At 35.1% G+C, this 22952-nt stretch overlaps 1 protein-coding gene across 1 annotated transcript in view; it reads right to left on the minus strand.

The window, feature by feature from the left end:
- LOC128985131 (uncharacterized) overlaps positions 1–22952 on the minus strand; it is a 107559-nt gene that overhangs the window by 22454 nt on the left and 62153 nt on the right. Inside the window, exon 4 of the mRNA XM_054404515.1 lies at positions 20549–20686. Within this exon, the coding sequence (XP_054260490.1) occupies positions 20549–20686 (138 nt within the window). The remainder of the gene's footprint in view (positions 1–20548; positions 20687–22952) is intronic.

Here is a 22952-nt window from a genome sequence, read left to right on the forward strand (position 1 = left end):
AAAATAAGTCCAAGGACACTAGGCCTAAGTCCCCCAAGCTCTCGTGTAAAAAGTGGTATACCCCAGAATTAGGTAACCTGCGATCTCTAATGGTTATAGTACATGACCCCTCCAGTCATGCTCCGGCATCCTCATCGTCGCCTGACGACTTCAACGACTATTTTACTAGTATAGCAGATGAAATAATCTCCAACTTACCTCTGTTGCAGAAAACTACAATTGACGACCTCGCTGATCTAACCCTCACTAACCTTTTCAACAACTGGACCAAGGTGAGTGAGTCTGACTTGATAAAAATAGTCTCTAGCTTTAAATATTCTCATAGTCAAGACATAAATGGAATCTCAACCCACATCTTAAAGTCAGTAACTAAGCAGATAGTTAAACCTCTTGCCTTTTTAGTAAATAGCTGCTTATCTGAAGGAGTTTTCCCGGACCATATCAAAATAGCTAAAACCACCCCTATCTTCAAAAAAGGCGATCCAGCGCAACCTTCAAACTTCAGGCCGATTTCAATCCTCCCTGTTTTCTCCAAAGTTCTTGAGGCGGTCATGAAGCAACAACTGGTTGACTTTTTTGAAAAGAATAACCTTTTCAGTGACTCACAGCACGGATTTAGGACTGGGCGTTCCACAACCTCCGCCCTCCTCAGCCTGATTAAGGACATCTCTGCGGCCTTTGAAGCTAATGACTCCATGCATCTCAGCCTCTGCGATCTCAGCAAGGCTTTTGACGTAGTCTCCCATGACTTACTCCTAGCCAAGCTATCTAAGTATGGCATCACTGGAGCGGCCCATAGAACTTTAGCCGATTACCTTCACAACAGGAGACAATTTGTGTCATTACAAGGAGCCTCCTCTCAAATCAAAGACCTTCACCATGGTGTGCCCCAAGGATCTGTGCTAGGACCCATACTGTTTGTCATCATGATAAATGACCTATCTTACAACAGACGCACATCTTTTTGCAGACGACACTACGTTGTTAACGAGGCACAGTGACCTTACCGATCTGAAGGCTGAGGCATCCTACTTGCTTGAGGAAACCAAGGAGTGGTTTGCAAGAAACCGGCTAAAACTCAATGATGAGAAAACCCAAGCCATCACCTGCAATCTGAAGAAAGGTAATGACGATGAGGCAGTCAAGCTTCTTGGTTTTTGGATTGACTCAAAGATCAATTGGAGTCAGCATATTGAGAAGGTATGCGTTAGATTAAGCAGAATTCTATTCCTTGTACGAAAACTAAAGTACCAGATCACTCGTCCCTATCTGCTAATCGTCTACCACTCTCTCTTCCATAGCCACATAAACTATGGACTGGCTGTGTGGGGACATAGCCCCGCTACCCAAAGTCTGCTGCTACTTCAAAAGAAGGCCGTACGAATAATAACTTCGTCAAGTTCAACTGACCATTGTCGGCCTATTTTCAAGGAGCTTGGCATCCTGACCATTCACAGCCAATACGTGCTTAACATCCTAGCCCTCCTGAAAGAAAATGAACCATCCTTCATAACTAGAAGCGTACAGCATGATTATGGGACGCGCAGAGCATGTGATCTTGACCTGCCCCGCTGCCGACTCAGTCACACTCTTAACTCCTACCCATCGCTTGCTATTCGGCTTTTCAATACACTGCCAATAGGAGTTCGTGCTCTTGACAAAAAGAGATTCAAGTTGACGCTACGCCAGAGTTTGCTTAGTAGACCGCTTTACTCCTGGCAAGAAATCTTTGACGAGCCTCTGGTTTTTGTAAATAATACCGCCATACCCGCCATTGTTGCTTAGTTGTATATACAGGGTGAATTTTAAATGAGTTCCCCCCCTACTTTTTTCTACATTTCTTATCAACTTCGGACCACGTCAGATCATTGTAGTGTAGTAAGTACTTCATTTTGACTGAATAAACATCTTTGGCCGCCAACTTGGATCCGCCATATTGGATACAAAATTGTTTTTTCAAATGTAAAGGTAGGGTTGTGACCCATTTTTTCAAACTAGAATTTTACGCTGATTACAATGCCGCAATTAGTTTTAAAAATCTTGATCTGTTCTAAAGTTATGGGGACTTTTTATAACTTTATTTTTAGCCCATTTTAACATTGTGCATTTACAAACTAAGACCATAATCTCAAAATAGTGCTAGATAAAGATAAGTATACACCACCATTCATTGTCGACCTATTATCACTTGATTATGACGGATTAATTTTTTTCGGCCGCCATCTTGGATATGCCATTTTGAGATGTGATAAATTAATTTAAATATGAAGGTGGTGTAGTGACCTATCATTTCAGACTACTTTTTTATGCTGAATTTAATGCCGCAATCCGTTTGGCATTTGCATATTTGTTTTTTGAAATATTGGAAATTTAAGTAAGATAATTTTAATATTTCATCAAGAAAGCCTGAGAAACAAAACCGGATTGCGGCATTGAGTTCAGCATAAAAAAGTAGTTCAAAATGATGGGTCACAACACCACCTTCATATTTAAATTAATTTATCACATCTCAAAATGGCAGATCCAAGATGGCGGCCGAAAAAAATTAATCCGTCATAACCAAGTGATAATAGGTTGACAATGAATGGTGGTGTATACTTATCTTTATCTAGCACTATTTTGAGATTATGGTCTTAGTTTGTAAATGCACAATGTTAAAATGGGCTAAAAATAAAGTTATAAAAAGTCCTCATAACTTTAGAACGGATCAAGATTTTTTAAACTAATTGCGGCATTGTAATCAGCGTAAAATTTTAGTTTGAAACAATGGGTCACAACCCTACCTTTACATTTGAAAAAACAATTTTGTATCCAATATGGCGGATCCAAGATGGCGGCCAAAAATGTTTATTTAGTCAAAATTAAGTACTTACTACACTACAATGATCTGACGTGGTCCAAAGTTGATATCTTAAGAAATGTAGAAAAAAGTAGGGGGGGAACTCATTTAAAATTCACCCTGTATATGTTTTGTGTTTAAATGTTTTTAATGTAAATAAGACGCAATCTATCCAACTTTGTTGGTCAAAGATGAAGTAACCAAGTATCAAGTAAGTAAGTACATTGCTAGGAAGCAAAGTTGTTGCTGTACATTGAATTTCAATAAAAAGATCTGAGATAGTTTCCTGAAGTTTACTTATTTTTTCAGTGTCAATGTCAGAATCACATACAGTGCCAAATAGTTTATTGAGAGATTTTTCAAATTCATTATGTTTTTTAGTAGCAGTGTCTAAGAGTGCTCTCAATTTATTTAACTGTGGATTAGTTAATTCCGCAACCACAATTAAGTCATATAAAGCCTTGACTTGTTTATGGATAGCCTTAATTCTTATCTCAAGAAGCTCAGAAGATTTAATAAATGTAGTAAACCTCATATTGTAAGACGAAATATGCTCAGTAAATTACTGTACTCACAGATATTTGCAGTAAAATCACATAGCCTAACTTAGGCAAGTCTCAATCAACATTAAAATCATTTCATTAAATAAATCCATAAATTTCCAAAATAAAAATATATTTCTTTTCCTCAGTAGATATTAAAACTGTTCCTTAATAATCCATCAAGTTTATTTGCATTAATAAGTCCATAAATAATACGACAAAGGAGGAGCAGGTGCAGCATACTTACAAAAGAAAATAGATACTATTGCTCAGGAAGCTGTTAAGCCTCAGATGGTGTTCATTCACGTGGGAACCAATGATCTTGACAGGATGAGAAATCCAGAAGATGTGATGGGCACAGTAAAAAATGTTATTGAAAAAGCAAAGTCATCATTTCCAAAGGCAAATCTAGTAGTAAATGGTATCATCTACCGAAGAAACATACCCAACTATCTGAGAATACAGGCCAATAGTAATATAAGATGGCTTTGTAAGGATATTGGAGCAATCTTCCTGGATCTTGATAAATACATAAATAACACCTGTCTAGGGAAAGATGGAGTTCACCTCAACAGGAAGGGAAATTCAATCTTTAAAAAAGTTATTGATAGGGTGATTTCTATTAATGAGAAAATATGCCCAATAACACTGGACAAAGAAGATATCCAAGGATTGGTTACGGTAACTGATCGAGAAGATAAAACTGTAACAGAAGACAAAATAAATGAGAAACAGATCAGGGTGACTAAATCTCACATGAAAAACATGTTTAATGAATTTAAAAATGATGCCTGTGTTGCCTTTGCTCACTGTGCCTCTCGGGATTTGGATGTTGAGAAGAATATGAGCGCCGGAGTTGCAACCGTTTTTAGAAGGGAATTCGGCAGACCATCACCGTCACAGTGCTACAATGAGTATCTGGCATGTCAAGAACTTAACTCAGGACCTGTTGTGTACACCCTCCTTACAAAGGATCAGTATTACAAAAAACCACTGAAAAAGGACTACGATCTGGCTTTCCAACAACTGGCAGTTGACTTTAAAAAAAGGGAACTGAAGAATCTGATATGCTCCCCTATGGGATGTGTTCATGATAGAATATCTGTTGAACATTTTGTGGATAGTTTGCTATCCTTCCAGAGATGTACAGAGGCCAAGATTAATGTGGTGATTTATTACAAAGATCCATATACAAAACTGAAAAATGGTTTATCTGGAAAAGAATTTATGAAACAACTCGAAGAAGTCATCTTGATGAAAACAAAAATGCTGGAACAAGAAAACCATGGCGTGGATTGTATTGAGAAACCACAAGCAAGAAATGAAAATATACCATCCATATGTATCAAGTCCCTGAGTCATTTTCCACCTCTACTGGCATCTTCTACAATCCAGATGTTATCAAGAACTGGCTTAGACGACTTACCAAATCACAAGCAGACATCTGATCTACAAACCCTCCAACTTCAGCCTTCCTCTGAGACCACTCCAACCAACAACAGTCAGCCCAGCCTCAACAACAGTGAAGAGTCAATGATTGTAAATCAGTCACCTGCTTCTTCTTTAAACTCGGCAGCCAGTGTAACACCTCCAATAAAGTAGATAATGCAATAGTAAAAATATTTCATCAAAATATTCAACACCTAGGCTCTAGAACCAATTCACTAGAAGTAACACTTAACGAATTAAAACCAAACATTGTTATCCTGTCAGAACACGATTTAAAAGAAGATGAAATATCCCGGATCAATTTAAACAACTACACGGTTCGTGCTTTCTTTTGTAGGAAGAAATCCAGGAAGGGCGGGGTTATGATACTGTCTGAAGAGGGTTTGAACTGGAAGCAGGTGGCTCTACCTAATTCCCTAAAGGATAAGTATTTGGAGGAAAAGCAGTTTGAGCTGTGTGCCTCTTGTTTTATCAAAGGTAATTTTAAATTGTTAGTAATAGGCATTTATCGATCTCCAAATTCAAATATAAAAACTTTTTTAGACAGATTAAGTACTGTGATTGATTGTTTTAAAAAAAAGTATACCAATGTTATAATAGGAGGAGATCTAAACATTGATGTTATTAAAGATGATTATAAACATAATTTACTGAAAGACCTATTGAAAAGCCATGACATGAAATATATGGTCAATTTTCCAACTAGAGTAACAAATAACACAAAAACAGCCATTGACAACTTTCTTGTAAATGCATCAAAATCTTGTGATATGACGATTACAGGCATAATAACATGTTTATCAGATCATGACGGGCAAATCTTAAAAATTAAAATTCCCAACTTAGAAAAGCATTACAATCCGCCATTTATTAAGCAAGAAATTCGTAAGTTTTCTTGTGAAAACATAGAATATTTTGTTAAACTTATAAAAGATGAAAAATGGCTTGATGTTTATTTAGCTCCTGTAGAAAATAAATTTGACATCTTCCAAAAAACATTTAGTTATTACTTTGAATTGGCTTTTCCAAAAACTTTAATAACAAAAAAAAATAAAAAAAATAATTGGCTTACAGAAGAAATAAAAATCAAACGTCACAGACTCATAGAAATCAGCAAGGAAATCAGAAACAACAAAAAACATGAATACAAGGATATTTTCAAAACAGAAGTAAAAGACTTTAAGAAAATATTGAATCAAACCAAATCTAACTATTTTGCAAAAAAAATTAATAATTCTTCTAATATCCAAAAAACTGTATGGGACATTATTAACTCGGAAGTTGGAAATAAAAAACAAAAACACCTTAATAAAATAAAACTGTTAAGAGGCACGCATCTTGTTGAGGATCCCATATTAATTTCAAATATCTTCAATGAATATTTTTTAAATGTGGTGGAAGATCTAGATTCTAATAACAGCCAATGGGATTCAAATGTAACACATGAAATCCCATCCAGTTTTCAACAAGATGTCTTTCTGAAACCTAAGTTTAGTTTTAAGAGTGTTTGTGAGAAGGAGGTGGAAAACATATTGAAATCGCTAAAGAACAAAAAGTCTAGCGGCCATGATGATGTACCTATTAATTTACTTAAGAAAGTAGGTCATAATATCAGTAAAGTTTTGGCTCACCTGATAAACTCTTCCTTCATTTCTGGTTTGTTTCCAGATCAATTAAAAAAGGCAAAAATTATCCCTCTGCATAAAAAAGACGATGAGACAGATGTAATAAACTACAGACCCATTTCACTTCTTCCAACTGTTTCCAAAATTTATGAAAAAATTGTTTACAATCAGTTGAGTGATTATCTTGAAAAGTTTAACTTACTTGATGATTACCAGCATGGTTTTAGGCCTGGAAGGTCGGTAGTCACAGCAGCAGTATCATTTTTAGAGTCAGTTATTGAATCGGTTGATAGAGGTGAAACAACAATTGGCATATTCATGGATCTATCTAAAGCTTTTGATAGTGTAAAACATCCAATATTATTGAATAAATTGAAATTGCTTGGAATAACTAAAAATGCATTGCAATGGTTTAATTCCTATCTGAGTAATAGAACACAATATGTTGAAATTACTCAATTAAAAAATAATAAAATTATTCAAACTGCCTCAGAAATTAAAATAATAAAATATGGAGTGCCTAAAGGGTCTATTTTAGGACCATTGCTATTTTTGTGCTATTTAAAGGACATAAGCAGTGTCCTAGTATGTAGACCTAGAAGTGAATTGTGCCTGTATGCTGACGATGCTAATTTAATTATTTCCTCTCCTACACTGGAACAAACGGAAATTTCTGCTTTTCTAGAACTTGGAAATTTGGGCAGTTATCTGGTGTGCCAAAACCTAAAATTAAATAACAAAAAAACTAATTTTATCACATTTAAAACACCACAAAATAAAAATTCCAATCACCCAATAATAATGTATGACTCGCAACTTATTGAGCAAAAGACCAGCACAAACTTTTTGGGTCTAACAATAGATCAAAATTTGAATTGGAATGATCATACAAAAAAAAATAGTTTCAAAAATCAACTCTGGAATTTTTGCCCTTTCAAAAATGTCTGTGTACTGTGATGTCAAAACTTTGAAAAACATTTACTTTGCATATATCCATTCACATATTTCCTTTGGTATCTGTCTATATGGAGCAACAACTCAAATCAATCTAGATAAAATATTAAAACATCAAAAAAGAGCAGTGAGAGTAATGCTCAGACTAAATTCTGATGTCTCGGTAAAAGAGCACTTTAAACAGCTAAACATACTAACTGTTTATGGGCAGTATATTTATGATTCAATTTTAATTTTTAAAAATAAAACCTCATCCGATGTATCCAATCTACCGGTTCACCGATATGAAACGAGAAAAAAAAATCAGATTTTGCAAAATAGGCACAGATTAAAGTTTTATGAAAAAAAGCCATCATTTGCTGGTAAAAGTTTTTTTAAACATATCCCCGGAGGAATTAGAAATGAAAAAGATCCAAAAAAGTTTAAAACAAAACTAAAAAATTTCTTAATAAACATGGCAATTTATTCTCAAGAAGAATTTTTCCACCTCCCTCAAGAATACTAGAAGAAGGCATCTGTATGGGGAGATGTATTTTTTAATTTAAGATTTATTTTTAATCTGTATTTTATATTTTAATAATTGTAATCTTTGACACTATTCAAATGCTGTATTATGTATACTTCTCAATGAATAAAGAAATTGAAAATTGAAATTGAAATTGTAAGCAAAAACATAACCTCAAAGTTGCACTGACTTTGATCATCAAACAGACGATTTGATCTATGTAGCATCACACAGCTGTTGATTCATGTAGGTTAGGTTGTGGACATAAACTCATGGACATGGAACAAGGAGATTGGGATTTTGTGGAATTTTACCAATAGGATTGGATTAAGGTGGCTACTATAGTGGCCTAGAAATGAACTAAATACACTTAGTTCTGGAAATCGCCTACAGATGGCATTAGTGAAGTGACATCACATGATTTCTATGATGGCTGACAGCTGACAATGCTGACATAAGAAATGAAATTGTGGAAATGACAAATGACGTCATAGCAGCACATGGAATGCGTGAATGTTTGGACATGAATGGTTTCGACATGAAAAGCTTGGTCTTTGCAAGCAGCTTAGCAGTAAATTGAACAACTTAATTAAATAACAAATTGATATGAAATTGACACTTTTAATTAATAAATATTGCACAAATGTATTTGTCTTCAAAATAATAGGCAAATTAGTCCATAGTCTGATTAAATTATTCTGCTCGAAGGCCAAAAAATGTGGGATAATTTGAATATGTTACTTTTAAAATGTAATAAAAAAGACAAATTTTGTAGTGATAGTATTTAGATATTTAGATGCACACACCTTTTGACACCCTGAAGTCGAGATGTAGTTAGGGGCGCCCCTGTGATGATGGGAGATGCTTTCACTACTTGCACTGTTACCTAGTTTCGTCCTAGTTCTTTGCAACACTGAATTTAATAATGTCCAAAACAATAAATAAAACAAAAAAAAAACTGCTGCTTGCTTAACACAAATAATAATTAACTGATATTTTAAAAGTGGGAAAATAAAATGGCAACTGATGGCCTTAGAATGGGAATTGAATACAAAGTTACTGATGAACTTAGTTTAGTAGTTTAGTGGACTGTAGTTGAGACAAGAGTGACCGGTGGAAAGAAGGGGGGAGGGAGGGAGAGAGAGAGAGAGAGAGAAGATATGTCGGTCTGTCTAGTCTATGGAATTGAAACAATTGGATTGGGACTGAACTGTTTAACAATATGGAACTGAAATAACATTATGGACATTCGCGAAGTGTCACTTGAAGAGGTTATGTTTACATTGTTTCAGGTTAATGTTTAAAAACTCTATTATACCGGACAGAGTGATATTTCTCTAAAGTAACTTTGTTTAATAGGCCAACTAACCAACATTCATCACTGTATGTGAGTAAAATCCATTTTTCATAGCACCATAAATTAATTCAGACTTAGTTTTGGTGGCATAGCCTACAGGTTATGATGGAGGAGGATGAGGAGAATATCCCTCCTGATAAGGCTAATTTTTGGGTTAGAGAAGATAAGGAACTTGAAAATGCTGTTACATCTATCCTAGACAATAATCATCAAAACGAAAATTACCCCCCATTACCTATCATTAACAATACACAAGACATTTTTCAGTCGGGAGAAAGACCCGAACGCTTAAGAAAGAGGAATTTGGAGGAGGCTATGTTATTGCAAACAAAGCCAAACCAAACCCTCGACCGTACTGCACCCCCAGGAAAAAAGAATAGACTAGAACACATACACTTATATGACCCGCTTTCAAGAGGTCCATATGAGGTTATAATAGCTAGTAAAAATAATGATAAAATAAGCCCTTTTCGGGTAGGTAAAATTTTACAGCTAAATAAAAATGATATTGTAGAAATCCAAAGGTCTGGTAAGAAATTATTAGTTATATGTAAAAATTATCTTGCTGCTAATAATCTTGTACAAGCAAAATATCTGGAAGGTTTCAGAAAATTTATTCCTTCAAACAGGGTTAAAATTACTGGAGTAATAAATGTAGAACTAGATGTGTTAGAAGAGGAAATTCTAGAGGAGGCAGAATGTGCATCAACAATATTAGAGGCCTTTAGAATCAGGAAAAACAAAGGGACGCAACCAACGAACTGGATGAAGGTGACTTTTACAGGCACCAAACTCCCACAACACATCAAACTCAATTATGTTAGAATACCGGTACAAGAATATATACAACCAGTCCAACAATGTTACAATTGTTTTAAATATGGTCACTCTGCTGGAAAATGTAGGGGAAAAAAATTATGTGCTCAATGCGGCCAAAAATACCATGAAAATGCCTGCCCCGAACCAGTAAAGTGCATTGTGGAGACAACCACCCAAGCAATTCTAGAGAATGTCCAGAATACAGTAGGCAGAAAAATATTAAAAGGAGGATGGCAGAATTAAATGAGAGTTATATAGCTGTCAGTAAAATGTTTCCCAGGGGCAATAACTCTCGAGGAAATCATCTACACCAAGATAAACCAACATACTCACAAGTATCAGCTACAATACCAATATCCACACAGTTTAAAGCAACTCCGACAACCAACAATATTTACACCTTCCTAGAAAATGTGGACCACGAGGAAGAAATAAACCCCCATACAACAGGTCATTATGGATACAAACCAAAATCTCTACAAAGCCGAACCTATACAAACAGAAACCACGGCTATAAAACTACGTCACAACAAACCCCTCGACATAAAACAAGCAAACCTCCACCCTCAGCGTCCAAGGTACCAGCAAACAATCAAACACAACCAGTAACCAAGCCCGCAAAGGATGATACCTTATTAACGCGCCTGGAAGATGCAAACTTTATCAGGCAAATAAGAACATGGGCGCAAAATGTTGTCACAGATTTGAACCAAAACCAAGGAGACAATAACGATAAGGTAATTGACTCTGTAACTATGTCATTCAAAAACATGTTTTTGGCTATAATAAACAATATGAACCCAAATGAATACATACAGACAGAATAGTGACTCAAAAATAAAATTCATGTACTGGAATGCCCAATCCCTGCCAGCCAAGTGGGCAGAAATAAGCCATTATATACCTAAAAATAAAATCCATATAGTTACAAGAAACCTGGTTCAAACCCCATCAAAGATTTAAATTACAAGGCTACACAATCATAAGAAAAGACAGGAACGACGGTTATGGAGGTGTAGCCTTTTTCATACATAACTCACGGGACTGGGAACAAGTAGATCTTGGAAACAGTTCATCAGAAAGCATAGCAATCGTTATTAAAGTAAAGACATATGATGAAAACGATACAAAAATTTACATATACAATCACTACTTCAATCAAAGAAAAATAGATAAGAGCTTCTGGAAAAATAATGTTTTCAACTCAAACCAGGATTTTTATTTAATATGTGGAGATTTCAACGCACATCACCCCATCTGGGGAAGCCACAAAACATGCTCCAGAGGAGAGCATATATTGGACTCATATTTGGATTCCAATGCGTTACTACTGAACGATGGCACACACACCACAATCAAAACTGACTGTAGACAGTCATCAGCCATAGACCTCAGCTTCTCATCTACTAAACTCCACAACCTCATAACAGGATGGCAAGTGCAACATGACTCATGTGGGAGCAATCATTTCCCAGTACATCTGTATATAGAAATAAAAACAAGTGAGACCAAGACCCAAGAATCATAAGGGACTTCAAAAGAGCAGAATGGTCCAGCTACACTCTAAGTATAGATAAATTAATTAACGAAAAACTTCAGGAACATACAGAAATAAAAATGGATGACCTCTATGAAATAATACAACAATCTGCAGACGCCACCATACCAATTAAAAAATATCTTCAAAGAGACCTGAAGGGTAAATTCAAACCCAAATGCTGGTGAACACCTGAGTGTTCTCATGCCATAGCTAAAAGAAGACTTAGTTTTGCTACTTTCAGAAAATTAATGACACCAACAACGTATACTAGATATAGAAATCAAGCACAAGAAGCCCGGAGGGTCATACAGCAGGCTAAGGATAATGCCTGGGAAACCCTGTGCAACAATTTAGCAAACTGTGATGCAGCTAAAGCATGGAGACTTGTTAAATGCTTTAAAGGCACACAAAAAAAATACCCCCGCCGCAGCAAACCTGCAGACTTAGCGAATTCCCATTTGCCTCATTGGATTTAAACTAAAATGTCTCCTTAAAAATATCACATTTATTCCCTATTTAAACAGAATTAGTTTAATGAGTACTTAGGTTTGCTGCAACAGGGAGGGTAAACAAGTTTTTTTTATGTAAAATATTAAAAGGTACTGCGGTTTAGTAAGAAATTAATGTATTGGTGAGTGAGCGTAGCGAACGAACATCAACCTGGAGGCGAGTAAGCGTAGCGAACGAGCTAACCTGAAAACAAGTGAGCGCAGCGAACGATTTCCAACCTGAAGGTGAGTGAGCGTAGCGAACGAACTTCAACCAGGACGTGATTGAGCCATGCGAATACTTATGAAGTTAAGCGGGGCAAAGCCCGCGGGTACAGCTAGTATGTTCATAAACAAGCAAACTACAACAGTTGACTTATTCTCCATAAGAATAACATGGGAATTTTAAAATTACAATTTTTTTGAATTTTCTCCGTAACAATTAGGCGCATAATAACGCTTCAATATACTAAATTATTTGTTTTTTTAAGCTCTACAAAATGGTTTAAAAAGAAATTGTGAAATGTTGTGTTTTTAGGGTCAAAAATGGGAAAAACCTATTTTTACCCCATAAAACCCCCCATAAACCCCCGTTCCCATAGTCCGATCATGCTGGTTCGCGAACTCATTCAACTTTATCCCGCCTTACACCTTCAAACCAAATTTTATCAAAATCGGACAAAAATTACTCAAGTTATCGTGCGGATGGACACATATATATATATATATATCTCTATATATAGATATATAAAAATTTGAACGAATGGTGTTTTTGGCCTCTGGGGACATCAAAATGAAAAAGTAAATCGGTCCCGGGCTTAGGTCTTACCATGAGACCTACGGTAATAGCTACTTCCCTATAGGGAAATTCGCTAAAAACAAGACTCACCTATTTTTGACAATGGAGAACTAGCTGAAGAATTTATGAGTTCCTTAGTACCCGATTATGTCCCAAATCTACTTGAGGTTACGTACCCTCAAATAGAAGTCACTGATTTGACAATGATAGAAAAATTTTCTGAAAAAGAGCTAAGCATAGCAATTCAGTCTAAAAAGCAAAACACCTCCCCCGGATTGGACAGCATCACGTATGAGATGATAAGAAGACTACCACAGATTGGTCAAACAACCCTACTCGAAATTTACAATACTATCTGGGAAAGCAACGGTACCAAAATACCAAAACAATGGAAATAACAGAAAATACACCCTTTGCTTAAACCTAAGAAAGATAAATATGATGCAAACGCTTATCGACCTATCTGCCTGATATCATGTACAGCGAAGATCTTCAACACAATGATTAAAAACCGAACTGAATGGTTTGTAGAACACCATAGGATAATCCCAGATATACAATGCGGTTTCAGAAAGCGCAGAGGTTGCATGGATCATTTAATAACATTCAATACTGACATTCACTTGGCAAAGACAAGGAAGGAGGCTATAGTAGCAGCATCGATGGATCTTACCAAGGCATACGACAAAGTTGTCGTCAACAAACTTATCAGAAAAATGTTTCTATACAAAATCCCAACAAGAATTATTTTTTATTGTCATAACTGGTTAACAAATAGAGAACTACACCTAAAATCAGACAATAGGACAATAATTAAAACAACAAGCATGGGACTTCCTCAGGGTAGCACTCTGAGTCCTCTCCTTTTTGCAATTTATGTGGCAGATATCGAAAAGTATCATAAAGCAGATACAAAGGATCATCTTCAAATGGTCCAAAGTCGTTTGGTCCACAGTTTATATTGCCGTTCGTTTGGTCCAAAATCGTTTGGTCCAACAGTTAAAAACTCGTTCGTTTGGTCCAAAATCGTTTTATCCAATTTCATTTGGTCCAAAATCGTTTGGTCCACAGTTTATGTTGCCGTTCGTTTGGTCCAAAATCGTTTGGTCCAACAGTTAAAAACTTGTTCGTTTGGTCCAAAATCGTTTGGTCCAACAGTTAAAAACACGTTCGTTTGGTCCAAAAGTACAGGCCAAACTAGAAGTAAAATGTTGCATTGTAGAGTAAATTTATGAAATATACTGTACGTTTATATTGCCGTTCATTTGGTCCAAAATCGTTTGGTCCAACACATTAATACGAGTTCGTTTGGTCCAAAGTATAAACTATTGCGTCCCTCACATTGAAGGCGTTCAAATATCCGCCGTCGTATACAATAATAATATTAATACAATTTTTGCTTTAAACATGTTGACTTTCTATGTTTTTAACGTTAAAAACGCCATGTTTTGTTGTATTCAAACCACTAAAGCGTACATAAACAAACTTAAAGCTCAATAGTGTATCATACGGTTGGAAATCTTATAAATTAACAGTTTTTATCACATTTGGCGACCTTCTAATATACAGAGTGTTCAGTGGACCAACGTGTTTTAAATGTTTATCATACACCTTAATTTGTATTGTTGTATTGGTACCTATTTACAATCGAGTGTTTACTATTGATCATGGTTGTCTATAATTCTTAATCAAAAGGTTAAAATAGAACATGAAAATTACATTAATTAGCCTACTCATATTTTCTGGACGTCCACAATTTCCTGGTAAAAATTTTGTCTTACAGAATTATATATAAGGATCTTATTTTCTTATTTTAAAATTGATGTTCTTCTGTATAATGTCATGTTTAGCAATATAACGTTCCATTACAAACAGTTATATAATCTTAATATTACAGTAACTCTTTCAATCATTTCTTATTGCATTATGTTATATCTATTGTACTGGTTGGTGTCTGCCTTTTTGACCACTTTTGCCGATATTTTGTCTTATTATTCAAGACTGACAGATCATCACGAGATTATTGTTATACATGTGTATTTAATCATTGGACAATTTCCCATTATGTAATACGATACAGAATAATAAAAGTGCAGAAGGCTTTTACAGTCTATGAAAATGAATGTTAAATAGGCTACTTTTATTTATCATAGACATATCATTAAGGTACATCAATTATTATAGGTCTACTCTTTGTGATATGCATAATTGTCTGAGACAAACATTCAGGCACGTTGCCCATATTTTTTTTTAAATAATAGTGGTTTTCAGTTACTGGATTAAATTTTTAATAATTTTATGAATAAATGCATGATAAGTTATAGAAAGTTATTAATCCTAAATTTCAGTTTATTACAGACTTTTAGAGAGTTTACTTTGATGTATTAATTCAGCTTAGTGAAAGAATACACAATAGAGCCAATGAATGTTATTCAACTAAAGAAGTGTTGTACATGTTTACTGGCGCTACTCAGCAACAAAAATCATTGATCTCTCCAAGTTACTTACCCAGATGGTGACATAAAAAAGGCCCAAACTCCATACTATAAACAGTTTCTCAGGCCAGAGTCAATTTAAAGCGCTTGAATTGTGGCATTTATTAATTCGGCTTATATTTCTCGTAACCAACAGATTGTTCATCTGCAGAAGAAGTTCAGTGTGCTCTTATCGTGTTTAATGACATCCAAACACTTAATCGGGAATGTAAGCTATCATCATGCCAAATTTCAGCTCAATACGTCCAGTGGTTTATGCGTGATTGAACTTCAAACAAACAAACACACAAACTTTCACATTTATAATATTAGTAAGATATAAATATTTAAAAATATAATATAATTTTTATAAAGGTACAACAATTACAAACTCTTTTCTTTTCAATAATTTATTCACGGTTCTCATGGGGAGTAAACATAACATTTTGGGAAGTTTTACAAATAGTATATCTTCGATGAGAAATTAACTTTATATATTTGTATTATTAACTACATAATTGTTACAAATACCATGACAAACACACAACAAACACAGATTGAATTTTAATATATAGATAAATTAAATAAACCATCTGTTTAACATTAAATGCAAACTCAAAGCAAAGTCAATGTTTATCCACAAATCTAGGGAATTAAAACGCGTTTTTTTTAAATTGACTGGGGATAAAAAGTAAACATTACACAAACACATTATATATAAATAAATATATGTATATGTACGTGTACATAAATGCAAACATATCAATTATTTAGAAACGTAACACAAAACAACAAATAGGCCTCGGAAGGCAGGCGGTTGGGTTGACGACGTGACGGCGATTATTTGAACGCCTTCTATGTGAGGGACGCAATAGTTCATACTTTTGGACCAAACGAACTCGTATTAGAGTTTTGGATAAAACGACCCGATCGAATGGTCCACAGTGAAACGTACAGTCTATTTCATAAGTTTACTCCACAATACACAATTGTAATTCTGGTTTTGCCTGTACTTTTGGACCAAACGATTTTGGACCAAACGAACTGTTTTACAACTTGTGGACCAAACGATTTTGGACCAAATGAAATACTCCCCAACTGGATGATAAAACGATTTTGGACCAAACGAACTGTTTAACAACTTGTGGACCAAACGATTTTGGACCAAACAAACTGTTTTACAACTTGTGGACCAAACGATTTTGGACCAAATGAAATACTCCCGATACAAAAACCCTACAATATGCGGATGACATCCTGATATACACAAGTCATACTTCAGAATTGAAAGCTCATGAGACCCTACAAATAAGCCTAAACAGCATCAACACAGAATTTGACCAACTAGGTATGCAATTCAATGCCACCAAATCAAAAATAATATCTTTCACGAACAAAAGGAACCCTACCCATTACATCCACAAAATAGATAATCAAGAAATTCCCCAAGAAGATGAAGTTAAAATACTAGGAATCCTCTTTGATAGCAAACACAAATTCAAAAGACACATAGAAGTGCTAGTGGCATCATGCATGCGAGACATGGATATCATAAAGTCCCTTGCATATGGCGTAAAGGGCGCACATCAAAAATTTCTCCTCAATATATATAAAGCTATGACTAGAGCAAAGATAGACTATGGTTGCTGCATATTAGATAAAATCACAAAAAGGCAATCACAGGATATAGAAAAAATACAAAATGCAGCACTAAGAATATGTCTTGGAGCCATAAGAACGACGCCAATTCAAGCCATGCAACGTGAAACCTTGTTAATCCCATTACACATGAGAAGGGATCAAATTAATGAAAATTTAGCACTTAATGTAAGCAGAGATAGCTCACATCCTGCTTATTTAAGTCTACACCAATTAAGTCTTTATGTCAACCACCACAAATTTTGGGAAAAGAAAAAAACACCTACAGCAGTGAACGCCCTGGAAGAGTACAGTATTCACAATAGGACATCAATAAACAAGGAATACAACCCCAAACACAAGTTTAGTCTCTCCAAACCAATAGAAATGACAAACATTAATGCTATACTTGAAACTGACCTAGAAAAAAAAAATACAACAAAACCGTCACAAACAAACTTGTCTTGTACCAAACAGCAATGCAGATAATAGAAGCCTATACAGGTTACTCATCAATTTACACAGATGGCTCCAAAACAAAATCGGGAGTAGGAGCTGGAATCCATCTGGAAGGTAGCCATCCAGGCATAGGCATTAGGCTTGATAACAAAACTTCAGTAGTATCTGCAGAAATATATGCTATACACAAAGCCTTAGAACAAATATCTCTTTTTACCGAAAAAAAAAATGGGTTATTTTCACTGACTCACAAGTAGCCATACAAAAGATTAAGAAAACAATAGATGGACAGTGCAACGATCATTTAGAATTAGAGATTGTAGAGCAGCTAATATCACTCAACCAGAAGACCATTGTGGTGCAGTGGATACCAAGTCACATAGGATTACCTGGCAATGAAAAGGCTGACAAACTGGCCAAGACCGCAGCTAATTCAAATGAAGCCATAGACAAAGATTTCATTACACCTATGTCAGACATAAAGGTTTATATTAAACATAAATACAAGATTAAAGCATATACAGAATTTGACAACAATGTTAAAGGACAATGGTACAAAACCATTCAACCTAAAGCACCTCAAAAGCCATGGTTTTGCAGCTACAGGCTAAGCCGGGCTGACACTACACTAATTTGTAAATTAAGATTTGGCCATGTATACAATTCTATGAGACTATTCCAAATGAAAAAGAGGGAATCCCCATACTGCACCAGGTGCGAACCAGGACATCATGAAACAATAGAACACATCATTACAGAATGCCCAGCTTATAATAGAATGAGACAATGCTTTTATACAAAAATTAAAACAGCAAATAGGAATCTACCACCAAATGTACAAACACTCCTAATGGAAAAAAATTGCAAGCTATGGCCACCATTACTAAAATTTCTAAAAGATATAGAAATCCAACTTTAATAATAGCCCAACAAGATACAAAAATAAAATTCACAAACTAGCATCTTTTTGACATTAAAAAAAAACCCCGGGAAAATTTACTTAGGAAGTAGTGTGGCTACGTGGTTATTTTGAACCAAGCCAGCTTTTTAAAAGCGAACTAGAAGAAGAAGAAGAAGAAGAAGAAGAACATTATGGAATGAAATATTCTTCTAAGGCCAAATGGGAACAAACAATTGTAGGATTATTATTATCAGCTGAGTTATAAAGTTATGAATCATCTGCTATTTGGTTTGTTTACATTATGTTTTGTTCTTGTAAATAAATAGTATTGATTTAGTTTACTTAAAATGAGTTCTAATAATTAATTATTCTATATTGGCAATGAGAAAATGCCTAGGAAAACAGACCAGTCTCAGTATAAGAGTGTAATTGACTGTAGTAACATGTCTTGCATACAAGATAGAATGAGCAGATTTTCATTTAAAGAGTATAATAGTGAACAATTGTGGGAAGACTACATAACTCGTTTTGAGTTGACCTGCAGAGTTAAGGGACTGGGTGGTGCTAACACAGAAGAACAAGCGGCTCGGCGAGATCTTCTATTGGCTAATATCGGAGAGGAGCACCTCAGGGCACTGTCGGACCAGATGTATCAAGGGCCTGGGAGGAGTGCACCAACGACGAAGTCAAAGAGGAAGCCAACCGGTTGTTCAAGCCTACAAGGACCCTTTTTGCAACAAGGTTTGAGTTTGAAAGAGCAATAAGAAAAGATGGTGAGACATTCATTTTGTTTTATAACAGATTGAAGTCTTTGGCTAGAAGTTGTAAATATGGAGATAGCTTAGATGAACGAGTACGAGATAGGTTTGCAGTAGGAAGCAACTGTCCAGAATTTGAAGTCGAAGTCAGACAAAGATGGCCCGAGGGAGTTGATAACCGAGGTGAGCGTGTTAAGTCAACAGTAGTACTAGAGTTAGCTCAATCTATGGAACGCGCGAGAGAAGAAGTTTCCAAACATTCGTGTAAAAATGAGATTTTCAAAGTAAGTGACAGTAAGGAAAATAGGAAACCAGAGGTACAGAAATCTACTGGTTTTAATAGATGTTATAGATGTGGGTTTACACATGACCCTAGTGAAAATAGGTGTCCTGCTGTTTCTGCTGTGTGCAAGAAATGTTCAAAGAGAGGCCACTTCGCAAGAATGTGCAAAAGTAAAAATAATTTTGTCAAGAGAACAGACGGTAATTTGAGAAAAGTAGATGATTCTTGTGATCAAACTTACGATGATGAGTGTAGTTCTGATATTGATGTTAGCGGAACACAAATTAGGTCAGTTAAGAGTAAGGTTCCCAGAGCTACAATAGATGTAGAATTGAATGGGTATAATGTTAGAATGGAGTTTGATTCCGGGGCTCGGGTAAGTGCTATAAGTTTGTCTCTTTGGGATAAGATCAATTCAAGTGGCGAATCTCTCAAAAAGACGTCTGATGTCATCACTGGCTACAGAAAAAATAAGCTGGAAGTCATGGGTAAGACTTTTGTGGACGTTACTTTACGTAATCGTACTAAGCGATTGCCGGTTATTGTATTACTAGAAGATGATGTTCCATTATTTGGGTTGCCGTGGAGTGTAGCTTTCAATCTTAATTTGCCTAGGGAAGTAAGGGTTAGGCGTATTGACAATGGAAAGACAAATAGTAAAGAGACAGGTAAGAATGAAGAAAGTTATAGAAAAACGTCATTGTTATCTTTATTGGTGTATTTTACGACTGTTGTTATGCTATAAGTAGGCTAATATTATTTTATAATTTTTTTTTAAGCGTTATGTAATGTTTTTTATCAACATTCTTCTGTCCTGAAACAGCGTAGCAGTAGCCTATGACTAGCAGTTGCTCTACTTATGTATGTAGTCCTAAAATAAGGACGTGAAGACGAGTGAAACCCCAAATAAGGATGTGAAGACAAGTGAATTAAACCCCTTAAACAAGTATTAGACCTAATTCACTTTTTCAATTTGAATTATTTTGTTATTTATTACGTTACCCTGAATAAAAAGTTAAATGAAGAAAATAATTTATATTTTTACGCCAAATACTTATAAATCAGCAAGATTAAGTATAGTTTCCTATGACTAATTTACAGAGGAACAGGAGAATTACCTTGATCAATAGTTCTTTGGTTGGTTTTATTTTGCATTCCACCATATAGACTGCACAGTCTTCAAAATCATCAACATATTCAGCTGTGTACGTTGACAAATACTCTTCACAGTTACCATAGAGCTCCACAATCCTTGCCTGTTGACAATATACCATCTAATCATCAACATATTCAGCTGTGTACGTTGACAAGTACTCTTCACAGTTACCATAGAGCTCCACAATCCTTGCCTGTTGACAATATACCATCTAATCATCAACATATTCAGCTGTGTACGTTGACAAATACTCTTCACAGTTACCATAGAGCTCCACAATTCTTGCCTGTTGACAATATACCATCTAATCATCAACATATTCAGCTGTGTACGTTGACAAATACTCTTCACAGTTACCATAGAGCTCCACAATCCTTGCCTGTTGACAATATACCATCTAATCATCAACATATTCAGCTGTGTACGTTGACAAGTACTCTTCACAGTTACCATAGAGCTCCACAATCCTTGCCTGTTGACAATATACCATCTAATCATCAACATATTCAGCTGTGTACGTTGACAAGTACTCTTCACAGTTACCATAGAGCTCCACAATCCTTGCCTGTTGACAATATGCCATCTGTTTATATCATACGGCATACACCATCTTTACAAATATCATGTAAAACCACACCTCCAATAACATTAATTTAATGTGAAATGAAATAAGTAAACACAAAATGGTACTTAACTAGAGTAATATAAGCAATAAGTATGCCACACAGGAAAAACATGAATAGGCAATAGGTAACACGCAACAGTTTTTTTTTTCTCCCAAACCATTAGTATGATAAAATTAAGCATAACAATTTTTCAATATTTTTTTCAAGCCCTACAAAATTGTTTCGAGGGAAATTGCAAAACTTAATGTTTAAGAGGTAAAAATATGGCTTGGTATTACAGCAAAATGTTTCATTCACTCCAAAAATTAATTTGATAAATTATTTGCCTGTTCGTTCGCTCCAATGTTCATTCAATCCAACGGGTACAGCCAACTCTAGAAGTAGACTAACTAGTAGAAAATATTAATTTTTAATTTTACTGTAGATTGGATCGAATGCATATTGGAGAGAACGATCAGTATAATTTAAATATGTAATAATCTTGAACTGTTGCATTCACTCCAAGATCGTTCGCTCCAAAAGTGATGGGTGTTGCGTTCCCCAATCTGCAGGCTCGTGGCGCTTGTATATTGTCGTGATAGTTTAGTATGAATCTTTTTGACCACTTGTTACCGTAAGTAAGACGGGCTAACACCTCGTCATATATTAAAACGTGACAGGGTTTTTTTTTTATTTCACGATTCTGAATGAATTACTTGACGGAATTTCACGATTTTTGTGTTGAAATAAATATAATTTTGAGAAGTAGGGAATGTCATTGTGGTTTTGTCATTGATTATAGGAAATAAGTAAGATTCTATAACCATTGCTATACGAATCGATGCTCACGAGCTTTAAAAAAAAAGCTTATGAAAATTTCTTTTGCTACTCAAATTTTTTAGGAAAGGTTGGGAAAATACAATGATCAGATATTTTAATTTACCTTATCAGCTTTTTGTTTACAATACGTTTTGAGCTGCTTAAACTATGCTTGAATTTGGAATAGAAATATTGATATAACTATATACATTTTTAATGGACTACTCGATTCCCGTACGTAGGACAAAAGATGTTATTATTGACACTACGTAGGACTCTGTTGCCACTGGTTAGGGTTCCATTATCATGTTAACGAAACCAATCACGAAAAAACTTTTCATCAGCATTGATATAGGTACATATTTTTGGTAAGTGAAACGTAAAGAAACGGAAGCTACCTCTAGGGTTTACTGTTATAGATTCTCCCTTTACTGCGCATATTAGGCTATATTATTTAAACCTTTTTTCCTTGGAGCAACAGGCAGTAGGTACGCCTATCTGGTTATAATTTACAAATATGTATTCCCTAATGCCTGTACGAACCAACTGTACCTATTTCATATTTTATTCCCAGGTTATTCTCTAGCATAGCTGTTGAGGGTATTCCACTTCATACAAAATATTGATTAACACTACAATTATGTGTCAAATTAAATGTTATGAAATTTACAACAAAAGTTTTGAATAAATATTCAACGTATTATGTTATGAAATAAAAACCAAACCAGAAGTTTTCGAACTAATCCTGCATCTTTGATTATTTAGTCAATGGGGCTATTTTATGTTAATCATTCCTTCAACACATCAATAACCTTCAAATGTGAAGAAATGTAATGAATGTAAACTTCGTGAAAATATGTTTTAAAATAAAACCAAAGCTGAAGTGTTTCAGCCATTCTGAATCCATTTCCTTTGATTTTAGCCATCTCCCATTATTATACT

The sequence above is a fragment of the Macrosteles quadrilineatus genome, unplaced genomic scaffold, assembly GCF_028750875.1.
Source record: "Macrosteles quadrilineatus isolate MER2022 unplaced genomic scaffold, UCM_ALF_1.0 Scaffold_1__1_contigs__length_201487025, whole genome shotgun sequence".
Classification (NCBI taxonomy): Eukaryota; Metazoa; Arthropoda; class Insecta; order Hemiptera; family Cicadellidae; genus Macrosteles; species Macrosteles quadrilineatus.